Here is a 26,088-nt window from a genome sequence, read left to right as displayed (position 1 = left end):
TATCAAGTTATCGAATTACTGCGTTATCATCGATTCATCAAACGTATGAAAAGATTCAAATTAATCAAATTTTTGAAAATTGGTGAAAATTATGCTCAAAGATTCGATTACATGCATACAATATATAGATACAACCCAAGCCAGTTTAAAAACGTTTTAAAAAATTAAAATATATTTTTGATTACAACTCATTATTAAATTTGTACCTAATTTTATGACGATGTTTCAATCATTCTTGGAATTAGAATTGGTTTTTAAAAACTGTTATTTCCATTGCGGTGTCAGTCAATATGTTATATAATTATCATAATTCATATATTTTGAAATCGATCATGATTATCAGCGATATGTTAGCTCCTTGCAAAGAATCTCATCAGAAGTTTATAATTGATAGTTCAAAACTGTAAGCTCATTTGATCATGACACCCCTATATTCAATCCTGACTACTCTCGCAGTCCTCATGACACGACTCTTCAAACCAGAATTAATTCAACGCATAAAGCACTAAAGAATTTAAAAACTATTTTTACATTATTGGTTAACTTATTTCAGTCTTTTATGTAATTTTTAATATAATAAATGAGTTTTTCTTTAATTAAAATCCGTTATGGAAATTGTTTAAAGGTTAGAAAACCAGTTTTAGGAAAAAAAGAATAATAAATTTTATTATACTCGCCTTTATTACTGAAATTAATTTTGCTTGGTTTTATCTTCAAAAATATAGGAAGATCCCAACAGCTTTTTGTATCAAATAGAATTCTGTATGAAATGAAAAAAATAAAATTTTCAGGAAGAAATAGGGTCTTATAAGGTGAAATTTAATAAATTATATTTTAAAAAACTTTAACGTTATTAATATATAATTTATTTAAATTGAATCATTGATAAAACGAAACCACGAACATTTACAAATTATTAAAATAATGATCACGTTAGATTTAAAAAACAAAATACTTTATTCAATAACTATTGGCAGGAATATATTTTTTATGTACAAATTTTGTGATCATGTCTAAATTCAATGATATCTCTTTACATATATTTTGTTTTAATCTACTCAAAAATAATAAATAACACTAGAGGATCCTCACTTTTTTTTTAATTATATTTCTTTCAATTGCCAAAAAAATTACATATATAGTCATCTAATTTTATTTCGCTGAGCCATCTTCTTCGAGCAGAAGTAAGAGAAAAGGATCAGTAAATTATCACATCAAAATTTCATTATAAACCTGGAACGAAATGTTACTTCAAAACCTGTCTTCTTTTATAATAGAGCTCCTGAGCCACCCATAGATTTGCATTATTTCATGTCAGCAGATGCTCAGTAATAAAAAGTATTGGTCCTACAAAACAATAAAACGACAATATTCATTATACAATATTTATTTTTTATTACTTTCTACAATGTAATCGGATACATACATAACTAAGTCTATATAATATGGCTAAGTGACAATTGTCACATATTGGCACATGGAATATATTTTCACCCCTTGTCGATACAATATTTAAAGCAATATAAAGGCATGTCAATACATTTGATATATAAAATATATTTATATATTTTGTCACGACACATTCCTCAAACGTCACCAATATTTCGCGATGCGAAGTATTGGCAGTTTAACGATTAAATATATGAAAGAATAGAAATCATATGTGTTAATTTAATAAAAAATATTATTAATAATCTTACAACTATTACTGTATTTAGGCTTCATAATTGTATTTATCAATAGTGGTACCGTTGTTATTTGAACAGTTCAAATATATTTAGGTTTCCACCATTGACAAATATATTGATTTGAAAGGCCAAGCCAAGTAATATAACACACCCATATACTAAGCATTAGGAACAACCCTTAAAATGTACAGGAAACATGTAGGGAATGTTATGGAAAAGCTTTAATAATAAATTTATATTACCAGCGCTTTTTGACTTTTTGTATTTTTTTTTATAAAAAAAAAAAATATCAAGAAACCAAACAGTTCATAAAGTACGTTCTACGTAAAAGATTATATTAGTAACAATATTTTAAACATGATATAAATATTATATTACATAAAAATTATTAAGCAGTAAGCCGTGAAAATGCTAACTTATTCTAATAAATACTATGTACAGTTCACCAGAATGCTGTTACCATTAAACTATAAAACTGTTATTAAATTTTTTCTTGTAAATAATGATTATAAGATTACAAAAAGCCCGTGTGATATCAGTGATGACACTACAAAAAATATATTTTTGTGTATTTCAATGTATGGAAATAATAAAAAATATATATTTGATACTGTGCTAGCATCACATGTAAGGATTAATTGCAACATCCCATTCTGGTGTTAACAATAGAAGCTTGAATACTGTTGGGAATCCCGTATGTTTTGATGACAGGTCTTTATAATCACCAGCGTAAATTTGTCTTGGGAGCATAGTGTACATCTCTGCAAAAAATAAAAACAAAAACAAATTAGCCAACGAAGAGAATGCAGTTGAATGTTAGTATTTCCACAACCCATTAAAATGCTTGTGGACATACAAAATAAGCACGATCATGGAAGGCCTTATAAGTTCAAGTCGGTCTCGTTTGAAATAAAAAGTAAAGGTATTTATCATAGTATAAACCTTACTCTATTGCATAAGAGAGACCGCTGTTGTTGGATCGTGCTTCATCACCTTCACCGCCACAAGCATTGACTACATCTACAACAATTGAAAAGGAAACAATTAATTAAAATATTTACTCCGAACTCTACAAACCACATTTACTGTGAACACACAGAAAAGTATCTCGTTGATAATCTCAATATAAAAAACCGGAAAGACCACAGATTAAAAGTACATTGTTTATAAACTTTAATTTTTAATCTTTGTCTTAGCTTAAAAAAAAAACATAAACAGCTGATTAGGATTAAATTAAATAACCGTTACCAAATATTTCAGAACAACTCATAGCAGGATAAAAAAACATGTACAAAAAATCTCCGTTACCAACAGACACCAAAATCACAATACAAAACTGAAGTACAAATGGGATTTGAGTAAATCCTATTTAAACAATATTTTAATCCGCACAAAATGTAATTATAAACACAAAAATTAACGGTTAGTCACACATCTGTTTTAATTTTAATCATTCTTAATTTTCAGTCAGCATATTATTTCAATATAGTCTTATCAACATATCCATTATTCAGTGTACGTTTAATTACATTTCAAATGTTAACTTCAAAATAGAATATGACATAAAATAGAATAATAAAAAAGTTATTTCAAAATTAATGTTATAATTGTTTTTGTGTTGTAGTTTAAACTAAAATAACAATCTACAATAATATCAACATAATAAATCAATCTACAACAAATGCCGCTGTATCGCTACACGAACTATTCTCGCCTCATTCGACAATTTGCGTAATCGTAACAGCGATCGTATTCGCCCAATCGACACGGCAACAGTTAAAGGGCGTAGGTGACAGGCATTATACTTCCGCGCGATACCGAGATCGTGAGCGAACACCCTGTATGTGAGACTGTGGGAACTAAACGCTTCCATTATACAGGTGTTGTATTTTGGAAAACCTTAATATATATGTAACAAGTTGGATTGGTTTCTTAGAGTTCCGTAATTTGAAATAATAATTAAAATTAAAAATTGGATTATGTATCGGTTGATTGTGATAAAAACTTAATAAGTTTAGAAAAAATATTATACGTATTGTCAAAGCTTTGATAAGAAATAACATGACGTTCTTATAAAAAGGTGTTAATATTTTTTTTTCTTCACTGTTTAAATCTTAATACAATATAACACCTCCTGTATACTGAGCGATATTTCCCAAGCAAGGCTAATTAACGTTGCCACTTGGGACGCGCGAACAATTGTGTACCATTGTACCAATGTCTTGTATGCGCTAGAATGCCTAAAGGCCTATGCTAATTATATTTAAATATTATTTTTATTTAATACTAGAAAGTATTTCGCTATATTCAACCTTATTCATTTAATTTACAAGACGTTATTAAACAGTTTTTTACCAAACAAAAAGCTAACTACAACTTTATCCACACATTTATTTAAGAAGATTAATCTATGAAATCCAATGAATTTACAAACGAAACCATTTGAATTAACATTAACGTAATGTAACATATCCCTACACAAACGTACAAGATGAAATGTGAGAGATAAGGATGACCCACAACTCTAACTTTCTAGAGCATCTCGGTTCCAATCGTAATTAAGCCAGGACCCTTTGTTATCGATACGTCAAAGGCTAGGCTTAATTACAGCATTTCGATCGATAAATTATAGTTCAGATGTTCGCTTAATTAAGTTTGCATAAATGTCAACTTGTCCGCACCTAAATCTCACGATTTCGCTTTCGTTGTGCGTTCATCGTATTTATTACACGATTGATATTGATTATTATTATATATAAAAAACAACTGTTTTGAAATCAAATTTAATTTTAATTTTTAAACACTAATATGCCAACCAATTTACTTCAAACTTAAATGAGACTGAAAAACGTTAAAAATTTTTATACATGTAAATAATTTCCTAGATACGGCATTTATGTCACGAGTTTTCAGTTTCCGCGTAAACCAGGATCTTAAGAATACATACTTATTTAGTAAAATAATCGGTAGCGGTACTTCACAGCCAAAGGCGCTCACGTCTGTACGTTTCACACGAGTTGGCCTTTCTAGTAAATACAGCTATACTATATGAAGATAAATTATACATATGAGAAATATAAATACAAATATACTATTACTTTTTTAACACATGCTAAAATATAAGTATTTAATTCATATATTGTACCGTAGTGACGGACACAATAAATTCAAATTACTTTTCACGCTATTGTCGCTACGTTCACATGAGGAAACATTTTCGTCGGGGCAAAGGAACGAAGTTTTACAGTAAGATACGTAAAGCACATCCGAATCACAGCAATCACCAGGTCAAGCGGCATGCAGACTGTTCCTTGTACGGCCACTGCAAATTATAGGTTCACGTGTGGGGCTACCGCGTTCGCACAGTTTCGGGAGCATTAGGGGCTATTAAGCACCGTTAACACACGGGCTCGTCACGAGATCACGACTCGCTTCGTGATCTATCGGAGATCTCGGTAGCGGTTGCTGTGGTTCTCACAAACATACGTACATACGTACAAGCATACGTGTCATTTGCTAACCATTGCGACAAAGGATTAAGAAAGCAAAATGCAATTGCTAATTCATCATGACAATTATATATTTTATTGATGTTATTTCCTCTGTTATCCTGTCAGTTGCAGCTACTAACGCATTGTGTGATAATAACTTGTGGGCGACAATGTTCTACTGTCACTGTCTAAATATGTCATCACTACTTAGAACGACTGTGTCGCGTCAGAATGACATATGTAAACTTACGTTCAAAAAAATCTAACAAGCTGGTAATTAATTTACAATATTAACACACAAAAAACACGACATTTTAAATGTTGAATTTCCAATTTGTTTATTAATGGTATTACCAACATCCTTTATAGTTATTGTATGATAATAAATACATGATCTAAATGCATTAAGAGATAACTTTAGTATAAATTATTCAAGGTTTTAATTGCTTGTTTATGTACGATGTTAAATATCAAACCAAAATGACATTAGATATGAGTGCTACTCTTTTGATTTTATGGCTCCGTTTTAAAATTTAAGATTAAACCATTATAATTTTTTTCATAGCCATCTAAAACGACGGACAATGGATCAAAAATATAAAACAGGCCAAAATTAATTAAATTATTCAGGAAACAAGATAAAACTTACAATTTATATTTTTTTTTTGTGGATCAAATTCTATTGAATTCTCGTGGTAACATTAACAGTTGTAAACATTGGCATGTCATAGTGTGAGTGCACTGATAGGGGGGACCTTAATATAGATTGACTTGTCAAGCCACGGCCTTGTACGCCTGACCACAGAATATGTGAACCGAGATCTTTGCGCAATATGCAAGGTATAAAACCAAATAACCTGCTTAATTCTTATTCTCTTAATTTTCATATGAATCAATTAAATCTAAATTCACCTGTAGCTTTTCTTGATTTTTTATATCATTATTAATTTTTGTACGATACAGCTTCCATTTAATGGAACTACTTATTGAGTACACAAATTAAATAAACGCGTTATTAAGAAACAATGTTTACAGAATATAATAATCACTATCATGAACTTTCAGAAGATAATTCACATATAATCCTATCCTTAATATATCCTTTAATACAAAGGCTATCGCTGTAGTCACAACATTTTTTATGTGAAACAAACATCCGTACTTAACAGCAAACAAATTTCCTCACTATATTACTGACTAGTTAATATTTTTAACTGAATGTATGTAAGACTCACCTGTGCTGACGCAAGTTATCCTGTCGTTTGAAACTTTTGCCGCACACCTCGCAGCTGAATGACAGCTCGGGGCTTTTGTGCGTGCGTTCATGAATCATCAGGTTATAAGACTTGGTGAACCGACGTTGGCAATACTTGCAGACAAACTCGCACTTTGGCCGCAGCTTACGCCTGAAATCCCTTGTGTGATCCTCGTCGATTTGCATCACGGCGAACATTTTGTCTGGTCTATGGTTACGGGCGGGGCTTGGGCGCCTGTAAACAGTATCTTATCAGTATATTTGAAGTAATATGTGCTTTATTAATTGGATTTACAGCTTGATTTTCCATGACGGTTGCCAGATAAGAGAAACGTTTGTTTTAATTGTTTACCGAGATTAACTACACACGTAACCATAATAAGTGATAATTTAAGATTTTTTTAATTATAAAGGTCGGACGTTTTTGTTACATCATGTTTATGATTATACATAAAGTAATAATCAATAGTTTTTTTTTTATTTACACGTTAAAAATCTGTAGAGACAGGGTTTAACTTTGGATTTATATTACGCACCTGATTTGAAAATTTATACGCAAAGTCCTAACACTCTCACGGTGATTTACAACACAGTATTCTCATCAGTTTTGATGTGATATTTAAAAAAAAATACACGGACTTAGTACGACTAGATGTGTCACTGTAGACGTGCGACGTATAGCTGGTGCGTTTGGCAACTGCGCTGGCGAGGGTGCGGAAACTACTGATAACGTTACGCGGAAGGCGCGTATCCCCCACCACGTGCGCCCGACTGAATGGACAGGTAGCCGACGGTAGGACGATGCCTCGAGTAAATTACAGACAACCAGCAAGCAATTGCTCATAATTTACTCATACACAAACATAAAACAAATGGATCATTCATTAATACCTTACATATTTTACTGCAAATTGATCGTATGTGTAGAATATTTATACATTGATTGCATTGAGTGTGACGGTCGCGGTGGGAAAGCATCCGCTAGCTCGCGGCGCTACCGTGCGTGCGGTTACTCACGATATAGATTATTTCGACACCGGCGCTTGCACCCGCTAAACTGACGTTTAAATTTAATAATACATTTCAATATTCTTCTACTTACTCTAATTCAGTGTTGTTTGTTTGGAACGATTTTACTTTAAGACTCTTTTTCTCACTACGGATATCTTTTTTTCTCGAAGACTTTAACACGTTCATAAAAAATTAATCTTCATTCATTGGTTTTATTTATTTATTACATTTTTTTGTTGTTCTGTTAAAAAGGGAGAATTTAAGGTTAAAGTAATAATTTCATATGATATAAAATCACGTAAAGATGGCACGCAAAAGAAGCTCTAAGCATATTTCGACATACTTAACCACCATTTAGGGTTAAAATCTTCTGTGCCGGTACTTTTTGATAAGAATCTGATCACGAAGTTCCCTCTTTAGTAGCAAAATAAATGCCTGTTATGGTATGAAAGATGCTCTCGAGTTTATCTTAAATTTACTGTTCATCTTTAAGAAATTATCGTCATCTTGTATTAACAGCGGTTACTATAGCAACCGTTTACTACACTCATAAAACAAAATTATTCCTTGTATAGAGATTTAATGAGCCCGCGAAACATTTGTCGTGACTGGGTACTAGGTTTAATATCATATCTAAGAATTTATATTTTGGCCATGCAAAATATTTTAGTCACTTTATTTACCTTACATATTTATAATTAAAGATATTAATATTTCAACATTTTTGCTATTAATCACTGTGTTTTTGGTTGAATCACATCCAGATGGATAAGATCTGTGTCAGTTATAATAAGCAAAGCGGATCTATGATTCAGACTTCAAAGCGCACCTTGCTTAAATATTATACATTAATGATTCATAGAGGACTCCTCTTGAACTACTGACCCGTGTCGCGGTTTCAAAGAAACATTACAAATGTTTTAATTACCGTTAATTGAACGTGGTTGTATTGTATGTTATTATTTATTACTAAGAAACTTTGTGGTCGGTTCAAATTAGTCAGTTTGAATTGCAAATTTACACTTTAAAAATTTTTCTATAACATTTAAGTGGTTTGCACATTTCTGCGAGGACTTTTACTAAATAAGGAGAATTAACAACACACTCAAAAGTGTGGTGTCAAAATCCTTAATATGTAAAAGATATGTGGCGCTTCATATTCGTATTGAGGCGAGAGGTTCCCAGGTTGTTTCAAGCTTCGGGTCAACATTCATTAATTATGAAACTAAGTGAAAGGAGAACGGTTAATGCTTTGGTTACGTACACTTATATCTAATAGAATGTTTACATATACATTTTTTAAGAAAATTAAAAGTCTTTGAGTCTCAAACACACACACACACATATATATATATATATATATATATATATATATATTTTATTCATAAGATTTATATATATATATAAATCTTATGAATGTTTAAAATGAATTATTATAGAAATCGTCAAAGATTCTTGTTCGAATAATGGTTACAAGCTACGACTTCGCAGTACACTTAATGATGTCTTTTTTTTTTTTAAACTGCCACTTAAAATATAATTACGCAAAATTCCACAAAATAATGTACAGACGCGCAACACAAAACAGACGATTGTTAACAACAAAGTTGCTAGTAGCGATAACTTATAAACTGTGCTATAAATTACTCATTCCGAATCATTTATACCTTTTACAGATATGCTGAAATTCAAATTCAAAAAACAAGTCGATAGTTAAAGAAAGCAATCAATCAGTATGCACTTTATCTCCGTGTATTGAACATTAAAGAAAGGATTAATGCCTTAAAGGTTGTAACTTCACGACTGTGAATACTTTTAATGATTATATTTTATTTCTCGCATCTTAAAGTAAAATCATTAATGTGAGGCTAACTATGCCCTATTCATAGGTCGACCTGACTTTTTATTAGTCATGAAGCATTTCATTTTTATTTTATCGTTAAATAAAATACTGTATTGTCTTAGTACTAAAGCAATCAGTCCTATTGTGTTGGATGCGTCTATAAATAATGAACAATTAAAATGGAAATTGAAATAAGAAATCGAAGACCAAAAAAGTTGTGAAACTGAATCCTTAAAGGACGATTTACACGCTCCTACAAAGGCAATATTTATCAAGTTATTGTGTCAATGCCTTTATAGATGCATCTAATACGGTCTATTACCTCGCTTTGTAAGCATTGTTAGTCTTTCAAGAGCCCGAGCGCCGAATCAGCGTGAGTCCATTGGGTTTTGGGCTTTCGGCGTCGTCTTTCTTCGAATTCCACAATCATTATTGTATATGTTCGCTTCGCACTTGTGCAATCAATGGATCTCGGATAGTAATCGAATGTGAATAAAAAGTTCAAAATGCTTCAATGTTAAACGAACTTAGTTATTTAAAAATTGCAATAAAACAATTGGATCCATAAAACAAGAATGGAATGGCATGCCAACAAGCCATTATTAAAGACAGTCGCAACGGACGAAACTTAATAAAAAAATATAACCATATTGTTCAGCGCGTGTCTCTGTATTTCAACACGGAATTATGTTTATCATTCTGTTTGACATTTTTACGAACAATATATTATTCATCTCTGTTATCCCGATAAAAATCGCTTTAATAGTGAAAAGGACGGAATGTAATTGTTGCCTTGTCCTTTAAATTATGAGTTCACAATGCCCGACATGAGCTGAATCATGGTCTTATAATTACCCCGTTGAGGTTTCGTTTATGAATAAATCTTTGATCACGGCATAACTTACCGAAATCGTAGAAAGATTTCAATGCTTTTTAAGGTTAACGAAAGTTAAATAGCTAGAGACATGTATATTTGGACTCTATTTCTCGTAAATAAGACAAAGCAGATTCTCTTCATCGCCGTTACTTGGACATTATTCAAGGATAATATCAGTGTAATAGCAATCAAAATGCAAACTGGTTCCAATAAGCGGGGTCCAAATTATAATATACAAATGAGCGAGTGAGCAGAAATAACCAAACAGTTTATGTCCCGCGCGTTCCCACAGGAACGATGCGAGCATTCGGACAATAAACCGTGGAGTAGCGTTCATAATATAAATACTTAACAACCTTAAAAATACATTTGAAGGTCTCAAAAACAACGTGACTTACAATTTGATTACTTTATCGTTTTTTCCTACAGTAATAAGGAAATGTTTTGATTTTCAAACCAGAGTGTTACATCCTTGAAGAATTTTTATATAAAAAATATAACATTTAACGACTCAATGCACACGCTGTTCATTATACCAAAGAATCTGATATATTGGGCGCTTGGCGTAGCCTCCGGCGGGCGCCTCCCTTGGTACGATTGCCTATGTTTTTAACCTCTATATACATTACAAGAGACTTAAGGTTTAATATTTTCAACCCGACAAAGTAATTAGTTACGAGTTACTAAAGGATATCGCAATTTAATGATTAATGAACAGTTTTTAATTTCTAAGTAAGACGATTAAATGTGCTTCAATAATAACTTTACTAAAAATTAAAGCACATAACTCATACTAATCGTAAACAATATAAGTGTAAAAATTATGTATTTATGTTAGAAAAACTTTGCATTCAAATTACTGTTTTTAATAACACACTGACTTTAAAAATCTTGAAACTTAAAGATTTCTATAGTAAATTTCAAAAGGCGTAAAGCTGAGGTTAGAATCTATTACACTATAATACAATCACAATTCAGGAGGTTTCTTATGAAAACAGATGCCCTTATAACATTAATAAGTCATTCAAAAGAAAAGGAATTAAATAGGGATAATCCGTACCCTTATAGTTTATATGTGCTTAGGGTGGATGCCCACACATACACACCACATGTGTTTATACAAGACGGCTACTGGTTTACACGGCGGCCAATCAAAAGCTTGATTTGATCACACGCTATTGGCTGATATGAAAAATGAACGTGGTTCATGTCCAAAGAATAAGGGTGAAACTTTCAGTAACGTTAGAGATTTAACATAAAATAATACTGTTAAATTATAATTTATATTACTAAAAGATATTTAACATACTAATTTTAGACCAGAATTTAGAAAAAATGTATTTGTTTAAAATTTAAATGAATTCAATAGAGTCAATCACAAATTTATAAATTAGTATGCGTATCACCATTTTCAGATGACTTATCTTAGTGTCTGGCATCTTTTGCCTTGAATTAAGCACCTTATTAGCTACATTCAATAAAAAAGTGGATATTTTACAAAATATGGAAAATGATTCGATGATATCTTTTAAAATTGATAAGCCAGCGCACGCGCATTGAAAAAATTAATCCGGCTACTGTACACCAATCAGCGCGCGGAGGCGGGACGCGTAACTCGGTAGCCGATTGGGGGAATTCAAAAAAAGAATTCCAACTTTTTTATATTTATATGCAAGAAGCGTAGGAAGAACTTTCTAAAGCCGACATTAATTTCTATACCAGTGGATGACATTTATATAAGTTTCAGTGTCATTTGATTGCTTTTATAAATTATATTTCTTTGATATTCGTTAACTAAATTCACTATTATTTATCAAATCAATAGATTGTAGATGAATTTTGTTATATGAATAAATCAATAGGGAGTTTAAGAATGGCTGCAAAAAATTGGGCCCATAACCGTCAAGCACTTGACCGCAAATAACCAAATCAAACAGTCGGGTACGAAACAGCCGGCGCTAAATGTACTCAGCGCCGGTGTGAATAAACAAACAACGGTCTGAATGAGAGCGGCTATCAATGGACAGACCGAATATTATGCACTGTCTAATGTTACAAGGACAATATTTAATTATGTTTTAAGGATATTAAATCTTATATTACAGTACAATATGAAGAACTGATACTAACAGCCATTAAAAGCTTTTAGGTTTACTCCCGCCTTGATTAATTTAACATGTACCTACTATACGAGAAAGCCTTATCTAACGAGTCTGACCGACGACAAAATATATAATGAAACCTACATGTTTTGGTATAAATCCCAAAATATGTAATCAACCAGTTCGTATTCAAAAAAAGTCGTGCAGTAAGTTGTCAAACTAATAAATGTATGTCTTGAAAGCCTACAATTTAATTTTGAAAACGTTATACATGCTTCATATTGATATATATTATATATTAATACTAATAATAATATTTACTGAGAATAATATAAAAAAAAAAACAAAAGTATCCTGACAATATAAATCTAGTATGTAACCAATACATTGGAACTGGTGGTTAAAACAGTATTGTATATAATTCAAACGTAGACATTGGATCGCGTATTGGAACACGATAAGGAACACAATAGATAAGGTCACTGTAGGTTTTATTATTCGCTGTAAATTTTATCGTTTAACAAAATTATCTTGTCGGGAAATTCAAAGAGCATGGCCCGTGTGCATACAGATAAGATATGTATAAATTAGGAAGTGTTTTACAAATGTATGAATGGATTGCGCTCTTTGGTGTTTATGATTTTAGTGGCATACTTAGAAGAATTCCTTGTTATAGCAGTCTACTTCGATAACTACACGAGATATCGAGGATATGCTTACAGATATTGAAGATTTCAAAGGTTTTATTTTGTGTCTGTAAATTATCGAAGCATATAAGTAGTCTGGTGGAAAAGAGGTGTCAAAACCCAAATACAATCAGACGTGTCAAACGAATTTAGGCGAACGAAAAAGTGAATCGTTAATAATCAAAATAAAAGTCATAACTATTCTATTTTATACATTACAGTTACATACAAAGGTTTTCAAAAATATTCAATGAAATATTTATATGCAATTCATATTAAAAAAAACAGTTAAATATACTTTAATCTCCTTTGTTTTCTTTAAACTGAAAGTTTGACGGATAGGAACTTAATACTCAAACTTAGCGCTTTATTTGTTAATATTTAACACATCCAAGAAAGGAATTCCTTTATCTCTGGTCGGAGTGAGATAAGCGGAAAGTCGCCCAACCTTTGTCTTTTATCTCCAGCAAATAAAAGTTTCCTGTCATACTCTAGTGTGCTAACTTACAATACGTCAATGATTTTTACGTATATACAACTAATTGTTTTACATTTGTCTATGAGAAAACGTAATCATATATATTATATATTATACAAAATAGTAAAATATTACAATACATTAAAATAAAATAAAGAAACAGCTTTGCGGGAGATGTAGTAATCAATTTGAATACCCGATCAATATTTAAACATGGAACCGATATTAATGGATGCAAACGTTACGGTCGGCGCTATGACAAAAGCGATTCCGACTATAAATAATCATTGTCTTTGAATATTATTCCACCCCGCGGTTCATAAACATTGGACAACGTGTTAATAATGGCTGTATGTGACAGTTGTCTTTTTAACCGTACGAGTGCATTCAGGCGAGTTTAAAGAAAGTGCCGCAACCTCCCGTCGCGTCCGAACATTCCTTACATGATTCTGTCGTATCATTTTAAATTATTATGCAAAAATTTCATATTATTTAATTTAAAAAAAAATATGTATAATATATTGGCGAACTAATGATTTTTTTTTTGTGACATAAGTTTATTTTGTTAGCTATATAATTTGAATGATTTGCATTCAACCGCAATTGAATGGCGCGGGCGTAATTGTTTGCTACCGAGATACGCGCTTATAGGTTTTTAGTCTACGAGTTAAACATATGTTTGAAGTTATTTATTTGTTTATGCTCTATAATAAACACCTCTTTTTGTTCATTAAGAACTGAAATCAAAGGGAAAGTCTTTTGTACTTAAATCAGTTTTCATCGCACTAAAATAATCTTTTGATTATATATTTAATGTTATGTTCAATAGAAAAGAAATATAAAATAGCGTTTTAATATAATCAAACAGCGTTATTTATTTAGGGATGATTATTTAAATTTTTCACATGCTCTTCATATATATTATGCTATGTAAAACTATATTTCTTTCACAGCATAGTTTTACACTTAAACAGTACCCGCATTAGCATTAAATAAATTTTGAATTTACGATGGTCATACGGTATAAAGAAATATATAAAATTAAGACACTTCAACACCGTGTTAAGGTGACGCAAAATGTTCCAGCTAATTAATATATTAAACAATAAAAATGTTTACGACGTTGGCTCTTGGACTCTAAATGCCATAATTTAGTAATGTTAAATTCCCTTCGCCTTCGGCCATGGCACGAAGACCAGAATTTGAAAAACATTTCGAGAATCGTTTATACAAACTGAATTTTTACAGTTTAATAATATTTTTCGCAGAAAGACTTTAATGTAGTATGTAATAATGTTGTTAATTTCAAATTAAATAACCAGACTGTATAGGCGTGTGTGATAAAATTAAAAACTTTTATGGAATTTCTATTTCAATTAATAAATATAATGATATATACCATAAAATCCCATGGGAATTTAGAATTTTTATGTGTCAAAATCTAACGAACCGTGAACTCTATCCATTTTCAATACAAAAGGGCTTGTAACACCCTTAAAATATCTAATAGTGTATGGACAAAGTTTTTACAAAGAGCATTCTTCGGTATTGTTGAATAAACTATAAATCTTCAATAAAATGTAATCGATTGAACGCTCAATAGCTTTCAAAGATTATTAAAAAATATCCTTTAACATATTTAATATTCTATTGTAAGGGCGCTAAGAATTATATGGTGAGTTTAGTTTATTGATATAAATTATAATTATTCGTAATTTAGTTATGAAGTTAGTTCAAAACTGATTTGTTTTAATATAAAAAATCGCATAATACTAACATATATTTTATGAAAATACATATTATTAATGAATAAAATGAATGCTAACAAGAATGTTATCGTATCTCATGGACACATGAATGATTGTACTTCACACCTCAAGCCTTGCTTGTTAATATTTTATGATCTTAGGGAAACCAACTTTACATAATTAGTAATAAATAAACGAACATGCTAAAATTATAGATGTATGAAATTTCGACGTTGAAAAAAAACAAATAATATATTATAAAAATGCAAATCAAATCGCCCGCTCTCTTAATATATTTGATGTTAATTTTTATCTCGTTGTAATTGAGTTTTGATTTAAGATTTGCAAAATTAAGAGAGCATCGATATGATATGTTTAATTTAAGTTGTAGCTAGTACTCACTGTGGGTTCTGGCGCTAACAGCGGCGTTTATTGCTGATTAATGTTATATTTTTACGTATAAATTAGTCGGCTGCGCGTCGTGGACTGTTCGAGTGCAGTAAAAAACAGTAATTTATTAGTGGCGACTTCTCGTGTTGGCACGGGCTTAACGAGTGTGTGGCGTGCGGTGCGATGGTAAGAAAAAACTGGCTCGCCTGGTACGTAGCTCGAGCAGCAGTGGCCTGAGGAAGAATAACCCCAGGAGTCGATGGGAGCTGCCACCGCTTCCGAACGCACCCCGCACCCCCCACCTCCGACCCACCGCTCGATACAGATCACGCATTCTACGAATACCTTTAGCCACGGCGCTGGCGATCGCCTGCCATCTTTCTCACTCTTCCGTCGGTGCTGGTTGTAACTATGATGAGCTGAAGCTGTCCTAATGAACGTTTTACACCGATAGACGCTTCTTAAGTTCACCGAGTAAAGGTCACGCGGACCAAGCGAGCCGGACGACGCAGCGTGAGCGTAGAACTCGACGGTCCCGAGGTAGCTGCGCGTGCGCAACACCGGCAGCGCCCACATGACCGGCCGTTTAACTGCGCGCGACGCTCGCAAAACTCTGTCCATCCTGCTCTAATAGACAGTGACGGTAGACCTCTCCTTCTAACACGACGACGTGGAAAAATGTATCTAGTTCTGTTGAGAGGACGCGGAGTGCAGTAGCATTCGAGGGGATTTTTTTTTTCGCTTTTATAATTTTGTGACTATCCGTCCTGCTCGCTCCAGCTCTCGGGAGTTCATAGAGCGGGATGGAAGACTGCCACCGAGTTACGCCTTCCGCGCGTTCTCGTTATTATGTAGGTTGGCCTCGCATTAGACTCCGTGTAGTGAACGAGGGCATGTATAAAATATAATAATGTAGTAAATACGTCGCTTGTTTGCGGTGAAGCCGGTTATTTATGTGCGCTCGGGGCTACCGCGCTACGCACCGCCTCTTGTAATTTAGCTCCCACTCGACATTCATCAATCATAACTTATAGGGCTAGATATTGTATAAATGTAAATATTGTCAATTTATTTTATGTATATAAATTATATTTTATTAATAACAAATAACCCCTGTAGATATGATAATGATTAACTTATTGAACTATTAATGAATATGCTTTTTTGATAATCACTAATTAAATTAAATATTTTTAATGATATTTTTGAGTCACAATATAAAATAAATGTGATTAAATAAAAATATTGCTAATAAATATCGTTATATAATATTACTAGATCATTTTTAATACATATCTAAATATATTCCCCCGTTTAACTCGTTACGTTATAAGTAAAGAAGAGGCTTATACAAAAATTTCAAACGAAGGATGATTCGGATAGCTCATAACGGAACTTTGACACGTGAACATCAACGGGATTCCAAACAAATGACGATTTTCCAAAAAAAACGACTTAACAAATCTTTTCTCCTATTTAAAAACTTCACACCCATTAGCGTGCAATCAAGCGTGCACGATGACAAACGGCGAGAATGGCCAACAACATCAAAACATATTACGGAATACATTGTTCACGAAATTGGTATTCATTATATCTAGCTACGGGAGGCTTATGGAATTATTGTCCCAAATTATGGACTGCAAAGTGACAGTTACAGAAAACAATACAGCCGAAATAAAACCCTGTGTTTGCTTACAATGCTAGAAACAATTGGCAACATTCAACAACAAAAAGACGGCACATAGAAACTTTTGTTGACAAAATGAATGGCCACTCCGACCACACCGACTTGACATGCGTTGCTAATGTCCTAATTCAAAAACCTTCGGATATAGACATGCAATTTAAAATGTATAATTGCATTTCCAGAACTGAATCTGCAATAAACATTTTTCATTCCATATCTCAAAATAATTGCTGACTAAAGTTACCTAATGCTATACGAATTAGACAATTTTAGTGAGCAATTATTTTATTAAAACAAGAGTAATGTGCATTACTACTTGAAAAAACAATACTTTAACAAGTACAATGAAAAATTTAAAAAATAAAGCGGCAGGAGTCCCTATATGTTATTTGAAAGTTATCTTATCTGTCTAGACTTATAAATAAACGTTTTCCTTCGTAAAAACCTATGACCGTTTTAGTTAACTTTTCAAACAACTGTGAAGTACGTACATATTGTTTTTACAAACTGGCAAAAAAATTGCTACCGGCTCCATAAAAGCGAATTGTATCTAAACTGGGATCGTCTGTAGACCTTATAAAGAATCGCGGAGTTAGCTAGCCTCTCCTAAAAATAATGTTTTTGCTCATCACTAACTCCACGGACCTGGGATTCGTGCTTTGTCTTTTTCGTCGGTGACGCAATTCATACCGAAACGGAACAATAAAATACATTACACCATCAAGCGATTGTAACACTTGCATTAAAAGTATTAGAGTTAAATCTCGTATAACGTCGGCATCGAGAGAGTCTCTCGTTGACAACAGAGACATCGATGCTATTCTTTTTTTTAAATCGATTGTAAAAGCTCTCATGACTCTGTGAGAATTCGAGTTGAGAGTACCAACAGACACACATTCTTAAAGCTATTCAAAGCATTCTTTGTGCCGGCTTTGTGTCAATACTTCGTCTTTGAAGTCACTAGTTAGCTCTCCGATTATAATATTGGACGCGAAGATACAATAGTTGGTAGAAGCCGAGATATTCAGATTTGTATCCGACGGCTATCTGTTCCGTACGCGGTCCACAGCGATCTAAATCGTATAACATTCGGATTCGTTATAATTTAAAAAAAAAAACTTTGAAATTAATATTAAAGTAAAAAAAAATTATACATGAAATATAAATTATTTTATTTTACTAACATCTTAATATAAAGATAATACTCAGAGACTTATTACAACGTCGCTTTAAAATATCTACCTGCTTAAATATAAAATTAAAGCCATCGGAGATACGTCGCTACGATAAAAACAGCGTTGTTATTTAAAATCGTTTTAAAAAACAATACCAAATAAAATGTTATCGAATATGATATCAAAAAATAACATAAAGTATATAAATTCATAAGAAATCTCTATCATATTAATATCATTGGAAAAAAAGATGGCATTTAAATGCAAATATTTTCGAATGATTAATATCATTAATCTGCAATCTGCCACTGAATTCCACGCTACATTCTTGGTAAGGTTTAACGCATAACCAGTAAATTTAATGTCTACATATCCTTTTTATAATGTTATAAAAACTAATTTATTATATCGAGATAAAAATCATAAAGGACTTAAAAATAATAACGTTATTCTTAAAATAAATTAAAAATAAATAAAGCGTAATAAAGGATGAGGCTTACCCATTGGAACGGATTTGATTAAACTTGGAAGTGGAATAAAAAAATCACAGAGAATTAAAAATTCTCGAATACGTATAAATGAGACCGAACAATATCAACGCTGCGACACAACTGCTTGTAAAAGAAATCAGGAAAGTATGATAGCGATTTTTTTTTTAAGTTTTAAATATGTGAATTTACAAGACCGACCGATTCGGTCTGATACCAAAAAAGAAGTAAACAGATGACATTCGGCCGCCGAATAATTGTGTTTTACAAACTGAACGAATAATAAATAATACAATTTTGCGGTCCGGCGATTATATTACAGCCTTTATCCATAGTGTATGATGCAGGCGACAATAAAAATGCAAATGACGTCCAACGATGCTTATTTACGGTGTTCGGACGTTAAAACAATCAACCGGCCGCCAGCGAATGCTGCCTGCTTTTATGTATATACAACACATATCACTCGACTTCAATTATTATTATTTTTAACAAATATTGGGTTTATATTAGTTTCTTTTTTAATATTATCTATCTCTTATATACTGTAAATGTATTAAAAATGTTCTAATTCAAAATACCTATGTAATAACAAATTTTAAATATTTTCGGTTCTTGCTATATTAATAAAGATGTTTTCAAAACCTGGACCAATATACTTTACAAGTTACATACAGTTTTTAAGTTACATACAGACACACATCCATATGTATTTATATAATATAACACATTAAAAACGTCTAAAACACACAGATCACCAGTCCCACAAGCCGGTTTTATGATGTATAATATATCATTCATCAACAAATTGACCTATTTTAATAGTCACCGCCTTATACCGAACTACTATAGACTTAAAGGCTATATTAGAATTTACACTGATTAAATATATTATTGAAACGAACAGGAATTGAATATTTAATTCATAAAAATTTATATATTCACGGACCATTTTGCAATAATTTAATGTAATTAATAACTCGTCACGTTTTTTAAAATATCTTATAACAGTTTTTCATACAAAATGGAACAAAAGCTGCCGGAATCGTTGCGTTGAGTTACATTATTATTGATTTGTTAGCTTTTCCTGTTCTAAAAGTTGATGTAAAAAAAAGTAAAAACCTCTGACATCACTGCTGTCGTAAACTCTGTGCCGGATTTATCTTAATTTAATCAACAAGATACATATAAAACCTCCTTGGTTACCGGACATTTTTAAAAACACTAAAACATGACGTAAATTTAAATTGTTCTGCTAACCGAAAAAGTTTTGCTAGCTTTAATATATGTAACTGGGACAAACTTCAAACGAATATTTTATGCTCTTTTCCAATTTTAAATATATAAAACTGAAAATATTTTGTCACACATGAAAACATCAAAAATACAATTATTATATAAAAGCCTTTTCAAATAACAGATGGCGCCCTTTTGATATTAATTTTATAGCATTTTGATGGTGCCATTTATATCTGCAAAAGCTAAGTTTCGACACATTCTGAAGTAATAAAAATATAGTTATAAATATATTTTATACGTAACCAAAAAAAAAAGGCTAAAAAACATAATAAGACATGATTAAGTCTGTAGAAGCCTTAAAGTAGATAATTTAAATCTATGAAACCCAGACCGATTGTCACTTTATATTTTTTGCTCGCACATAAATTATAATTGAAATGTCACCAAGAACCTTTTAAAGTCGTTTTTTGTTATATTATTTCCTTCTTATCGTTATAACCCCAGATGTTTCTATTTCCATTGGCCACATCACATTGAGATGCCAAAAAATCAATTTACAAGTGATTTAATGAATTTATTATGCAGATTACTTCGATTTAGTTTTGTGGATAACGATAAATCTATAAAGGCGAGACAAATAAGTCATAACATTGGAAAACCAGGTAAGGACGACTTAAATTATTTGTTTTTTGGGGTTTCGGATTTGTTTCAAAATAAAGTAGGTTTTAGTTTTACTTTTTGATGAGTATCATTGCTTGTGATGTCTTAAATATTTAAAATACCTGCCTTAAGAAACATCGCGAATTCCTTGCAACGTTTTTTACTTTGAAACATGCTTTATATTTGAAACGAACACACCTTTCGCAATATAGACACTATTAAATGCACGTTGTTTACTTTTCATGATTAACTAAGTCCGTAAAGTTATTTGTTGGACTAACTTGTACTGTAATCTCGCTGGTCATAATTCAGGGTTGCCATAATCGTTATACTTAATAGAAAACTACCTATTGTATTTAACTTTTTTGGCTAGACAGGTGACATATTTGTTAAGTTTCCAAAAATAAACAGTGCTCGCAATCGTATAACATCTATGTAGTTCTGTTACCATTGAATAAGTTTATTGGTACGTGATATTCTCATTCAATCTTATAACTGTCTATGGGTCTGTGTGTCTGTGGGTACCTTAAGAAGACTGCGTAATTTTCTTCCAATCTCTATCAAAATTGCCTTAGCTCAATCTCTTCTTCTTCGTATTTAAGACAACGCAGACACTTGCCACCCGGTAATTAAAGAAGAACGATTAATGAAACTAGAACGCCTTCAAAACCTTTGCATTAAGTTTATTTATGGACTTCAGAAACATGACTTTACAACTGATTTTTGCAGAAAATTACTTTAATGCTTCCTATCCGTTTCCGTAGGTACACTCACGTCCTCTCCCTTCTTTACTGTATAGTCTTTAACCCTTCAACTCACTACTATTTCCCTTAGCTCTAAACAAAACTTTATTGTGAAAATTCCCTCCCTCTCTTCTTCCTTTTACACGAATTCATTTACTGTCATTGCTATTAGACTTTGGAATGGAATTCCTCTACATATTAAAGTTGCGAAGTCAGAAACGTCATTTAAGCGTTTGGCAAAGGTTCACTACCTCAGTCAATGTTAATATGTACCTAATGCGTAAAATTAAAATTATTTATTATATATATGATATCCTTATATTATTTTAGATTATTTAGTTTAAGATCTAGTGTGAAATATTTATATATTTAAGTCGTTACTTGTTTGCTATTTTAATTTGTATTACTTTTACGATTTCTTTTATGTTTACGCCCGTCAAATACCTAAAATTACTCTTACTAATAAATAATATTTTACTCTTAATTGTTGGTTGTCTGAAGGAGATCGCTCTTTAGCGTTAATAATATTTAAAATTGTTTATGTAAGGGTGTACAATAAAGAATATTATTACTATTGTTATAACTTCATTCAATATAGACTGCACGATATATAGCTAGCTACAGATTTTTAGTTGCAAATTAAGAACAAAAAGAAAGAAAACTAAAACTACTACTTCAAATTTGTTTCATTTTCCTTTATAATCTATGAAAAAAATCCCAAAAGACTTTATGTTTAATCATATAAAAATTTTGGCGTGTTTGATGTATTCTTTTTAAAATTTTAAGAAATAAATATACCTAATGTTATTATGTGTTGAAAGATTTGCATTTATAAGTGTTTTCTTTTTATTTAAATTACATATATAAAGAGAGACGTTGAGAGGTTGATATAAAATCTATATTGAGTGTTATATCTAAGTCCACTTGAATATCATAATAGTAATATAGTCCATCAAAGATGACCGAATTAGAAACATTAACTAAAAAAGACAAAACCATAAATTACTTATTGATTTTTGTTTAATTAAAACGGACTCAAACAGACATGTTTTAATAAGAAACTTCATATTATTAGCAAAAGATATTATACATATTTAGTACGTATCACAAACTTTGATTGTCATATACTGAAAAGGACATGAAAAACTAAATATTCCTACTTAAATAAGTCTCTTTTAAACACTTCTAACAAGAATCGATTAACTCATAAATCATGTTAAACTAAAATTAAAAAAAAAATGTTAAAAAGTGGTCGGTTATTCGATGGAAATATAAATTTTTGCACATATCAAATAAATGGTGTTACTTTTATGATTCACACGATACATTGGGACGCTAATAAGTGGGTACTTTAGATGCATGCCAGTTTTGTAATCACCATGTAATTTGATCACCGACAAATATTCAAGTAATCGATATTCCTACACCTACATAATTGCCTGAATATATCATACAAATTATGTATTTATTACTATATATTATTCTATATATCATCACTATATGCAAATAATATAGTTTGAACATAAAATCCTGATACATAAGCTTAAGATTGAAATTATTTTATTTTAGTAGATATATAAAGTATTAGCCAATAGATAATTTATCGAATTTATTTTTTTATATTCAAATCAGAAACTATATATCAAACAGTGTTAAAAACTGATATAATACCATATTTATTTTAATATATTTAAGTTGGGTATCGAAAAAGTGGCACAGATTATAAATTAATAATCTATATGTGTAAGGTTGACTGGAAATCATCCTTGAATATTAAGCTCGTTGAAATTATCCAAAAAGTTTTTATGGAATTCATTGTACTGCCAGCAGAGCGCAATATAAAGTTATTTGAATAAAAACTATAATACAGCTCTTGACTAGTCAACTGTAATATAATATTATCTGGTCAGCTGTCAGCTTGTTGCCTTCGTACAACTTGCAAGGACTTCCACTTGCAATGTCCTTACTGTCAACAGGTCTAGTATTACCGACAGGTTAGACCTTGTGTAACTTTAAGTTGCCGAAATTAGAAAGTATTTTGTTGTAACCTGAAATCAATGATTACGTCTTATTTCAATGGTGGACTTTTGTTTTGTACAAAAATTTAATAATAAAAGTAACTTTAACCGTATATTCATTTGTATGTTTTAACGACTAAATGAATTAAAACGAATGCTCTAATTTTGTCTTCAAGACTGCATTTTTTTGTCTATTATAACAACTTAGAATTCTCAGCTAGTTTTCTATTTCGGAAAATACAAAAACACCAAATATTTTCGCGATAAATTGAGCCAGCAGCTAAAGTAATCAGATATTCATCCAGCCTTGAATAGCATTAAACAGCTTCATATTTCGGTTTCTGTTTTATACGACATTTAAATGCCAGTTATTTTACAAATCGGTTCTGTAGCTTTCAGGTGATAACTAATAAGGAATCATTGTTTCAAGCAAGCGCATTTTCATATTTTTAGCAGCATCTGTACATATAAAGGGAAATATTTTACGTTTAAAAATAGAGATTGTTCACCGTTGGTGTAAAATTTTAATTATTAATTAATGTTTTTGAATTATCATGTATCCACACCAGACCAATATTCAGATTAAGTTTAATATTTAAGCGAATTATTGTGTCCGGAAACACATTAATATTTTGTGTATGTATATATGTTTTATTTCCTGTTTTAAATAAAATTGTCTGTTTTAACGAATATAATGCTTTTTCTGTTATAAGCGGATGATAATAGCCTTATAGTTATAAAGAAAATAATATGCACGCATTCTTTTCTTTGTCAAATGTGCTATGTCTTATCTAAATGGTAAATAAGAATATAAATTAATTTTAAATAAATTAATTTTCAATTTACATAGTTTTTCTTTATAACCGGATGACTGAACTTTGTTTGATTATAAGGATAGTCCAGTATAGTTTGTTTTATATTGATAACAAGACTCTAAACCGTTCAAGTAATCAAACAAATTGTTTTAACTCAATGTATATTAGAGGATGTACTTAGTATATCAACGGAAAACCTTTGTTTGACTACACAGGAAGTCTCTATTTGTCACCGACAAAGTTACAAGACACACAGATACGAAACAAGCCATCGGTATACAAAATCAATACATTTTCCTAGAACTATATTGAAAGTGGAGTGCCATTTGAAGTGTTTTAAAATATATAAATTGATGTCATATAATAATTGATTTTAAAAACATTTTTAACAAACTTATAATATTTCTCTTCGAGTTTTAGGGGTTCCGACGTTTAGGGTATGAATTAAGGTTTTAAAGAAGAAAAATATAAAACACACGTTTTTCGGCGTTACAGTTATAGAGTTGGTCTTGGCAAGAAAGATAATTTGGATATTTTTTTTTATTATTTGAATTCTCATTTTGTCGTACCATTATAAAACTAATTGAGCTATTTTAAAGTGAGTATTGCAGGAGAAAAAAAATTAAATAAGCATCATAAACATTAAAAAATAATTAATATCAATCCTTCTTTTACTCTGATTTAAACGAAAATTTTAATTGTACGTAATCTATGTTTTGTATGTCAAAAACATTTCGTATCTTGGTATATAAAATTTAACAGCGTATACAGTTTTAACTACCATGTTTACCGCGAACCGCAATTACCATTATTTTCTTTTTCAAAAATTTTAAAATAAATTTACATTTACTTGTTTAGAAATTAAATGTTTTCAACCCTTCAATGTTACGCCTATGTGATTTGAAAGAAAATATTTAAATCTAATTACGTGACAAAATCAGCACTATAATATGTACATATATATATATAAAAGTAGATACGACGATTTATTAAAAACAATACATTAAGACGTCACGTAAAAAAATACGTCGGAACCGTTGCTAATATTGTAATCACAATTCAGCCGCAAGCGTGCTCTATAACCGAAAGCCACATTAAGGTTTAAGAGCCAAGTAATAAACGATCATAACGGAGTGTATTGACATCGCCATCCGTCCTATACATGACGTCCGCTCGCTTATTTATACCCCCTTCATACTGACGTCCGTAAAGAAAACCGCCTGTATAATAAGACTGGCACCATTGTATGAAACACAGCAACCATTCATTTTGAGCCGCTCAGAGATCGTACTAGCAATAATTTCTTACTTAGGGTTTCGGTAAAGACGATTCACAATAAATTTTGTGGTTTCCTTTCAATATTTTTTGGACGTCATAAATAATTTATATTTCTTGCATACACACGTATTATATGAATTCTACATAATAACACAAATAAAAGAATAATCCAATAAGCAAGGTGTGATTACAACTCTTATTAAACCTTTTATTATTATATAATTCTGTGTATCATTTTCTATGGTATTGACTGATATACGCTTAACATTATCAATTGAAAATTTAAGTTTAACATTACGAGTAATTAAAGGGATTATTTCGTTTCCGTAACGTAAAACACTAATGTAAGTAAAAGGTAATCTTAACTCAGATTGGCTACATAAGTAATGCTTAAGATGTATAGAGCCAACAGT

The 26,088-nt window shown here is 31.1% G+C and overlaps 1 protein-coding gene across 4 annotated transcripts; it reads right to left on the bottom strand.

The window, feature by feature from the left end:
• Positions 1 to 1,371: 1,371 nt before the first annotated feature.
• Positions 1,372 to 19,237, bottom strand: LOC116771511 (protein drumstick). Of its 4 annotated transcripts, none has more exons than XM_061523340.1 (4): positions 18,935 to 19,237; positions 6,415 to 6,669; positions 2,636 to 2,708; positions 1,372 to 2,449 (listed from the first exon to the last, which is right to left on the bottom strand). In XM_061523340.1, exons 2-3 carry the CDS (start codon positions 6,630 to 6,632, stop codon positions 2,684 to 2,686), a joined length of 243 nt encoding a protein of 80 aa, XP_061379324.1. In that variant the 5' UTR covers positions 6,633 to 6,669; positions 18,935 to 19,237; the 3' UTR covers positions 1,372 to 2,449; positions 2,636 to 2,683. The 4 variants fall into 4 exon arrangements, with proteins under 4 accessions (XP_061379324.1, XP_061379325.1, XP_032519273.1 ...); XM_061523341.1 differs by lacking the exon at positions 18,935 to 19,237 and adding an exon at positions 15,915 to 16,120; XM_032663382.2 differs by lacking the exon at positions 18,935 to 19,237 and adding an exon at positions 15,582 to 15,862.
• Between the last annotated feature and the right edge of the window lie 6,851 nt (positions 19,238 to 26,088).

Source organism: Danaus plexippus, chromosome 17, assembly GCF_018135715.1.
Source record: "Danaus plexippus chromosome 17, MEX_DaPlex, whole genome shotgun sequence".
Lineage (NCBI taxonomy): Eukaryota > Metazoa > Arthropoda > Insecta > Lepidoptera > Nymphalidae > Danaus > Danaus plexippus.
This window is presented reverse-complemented; position numbering and strand designations above follow the sequence as displayed.

What these genes read in the sequence shown, in the direction of transcription:
- LOC116771511 (XM_061523340.1), bottom strand. Translation starts at nt 6,632, where the DNA reads ATGTTCGCCGTGATGCAAATCGACGAGGATCACACAAGGGATTTCAGG. An exon ending in GATAACTTGCGTCAGCACAG is followed by an intron (nt 2,709 to 6,414) that starts GTGAGTCTTACA and finishes CAATTGTTGTAG; the next exon opens with ATGTAGTCAATGCTTGTGGC.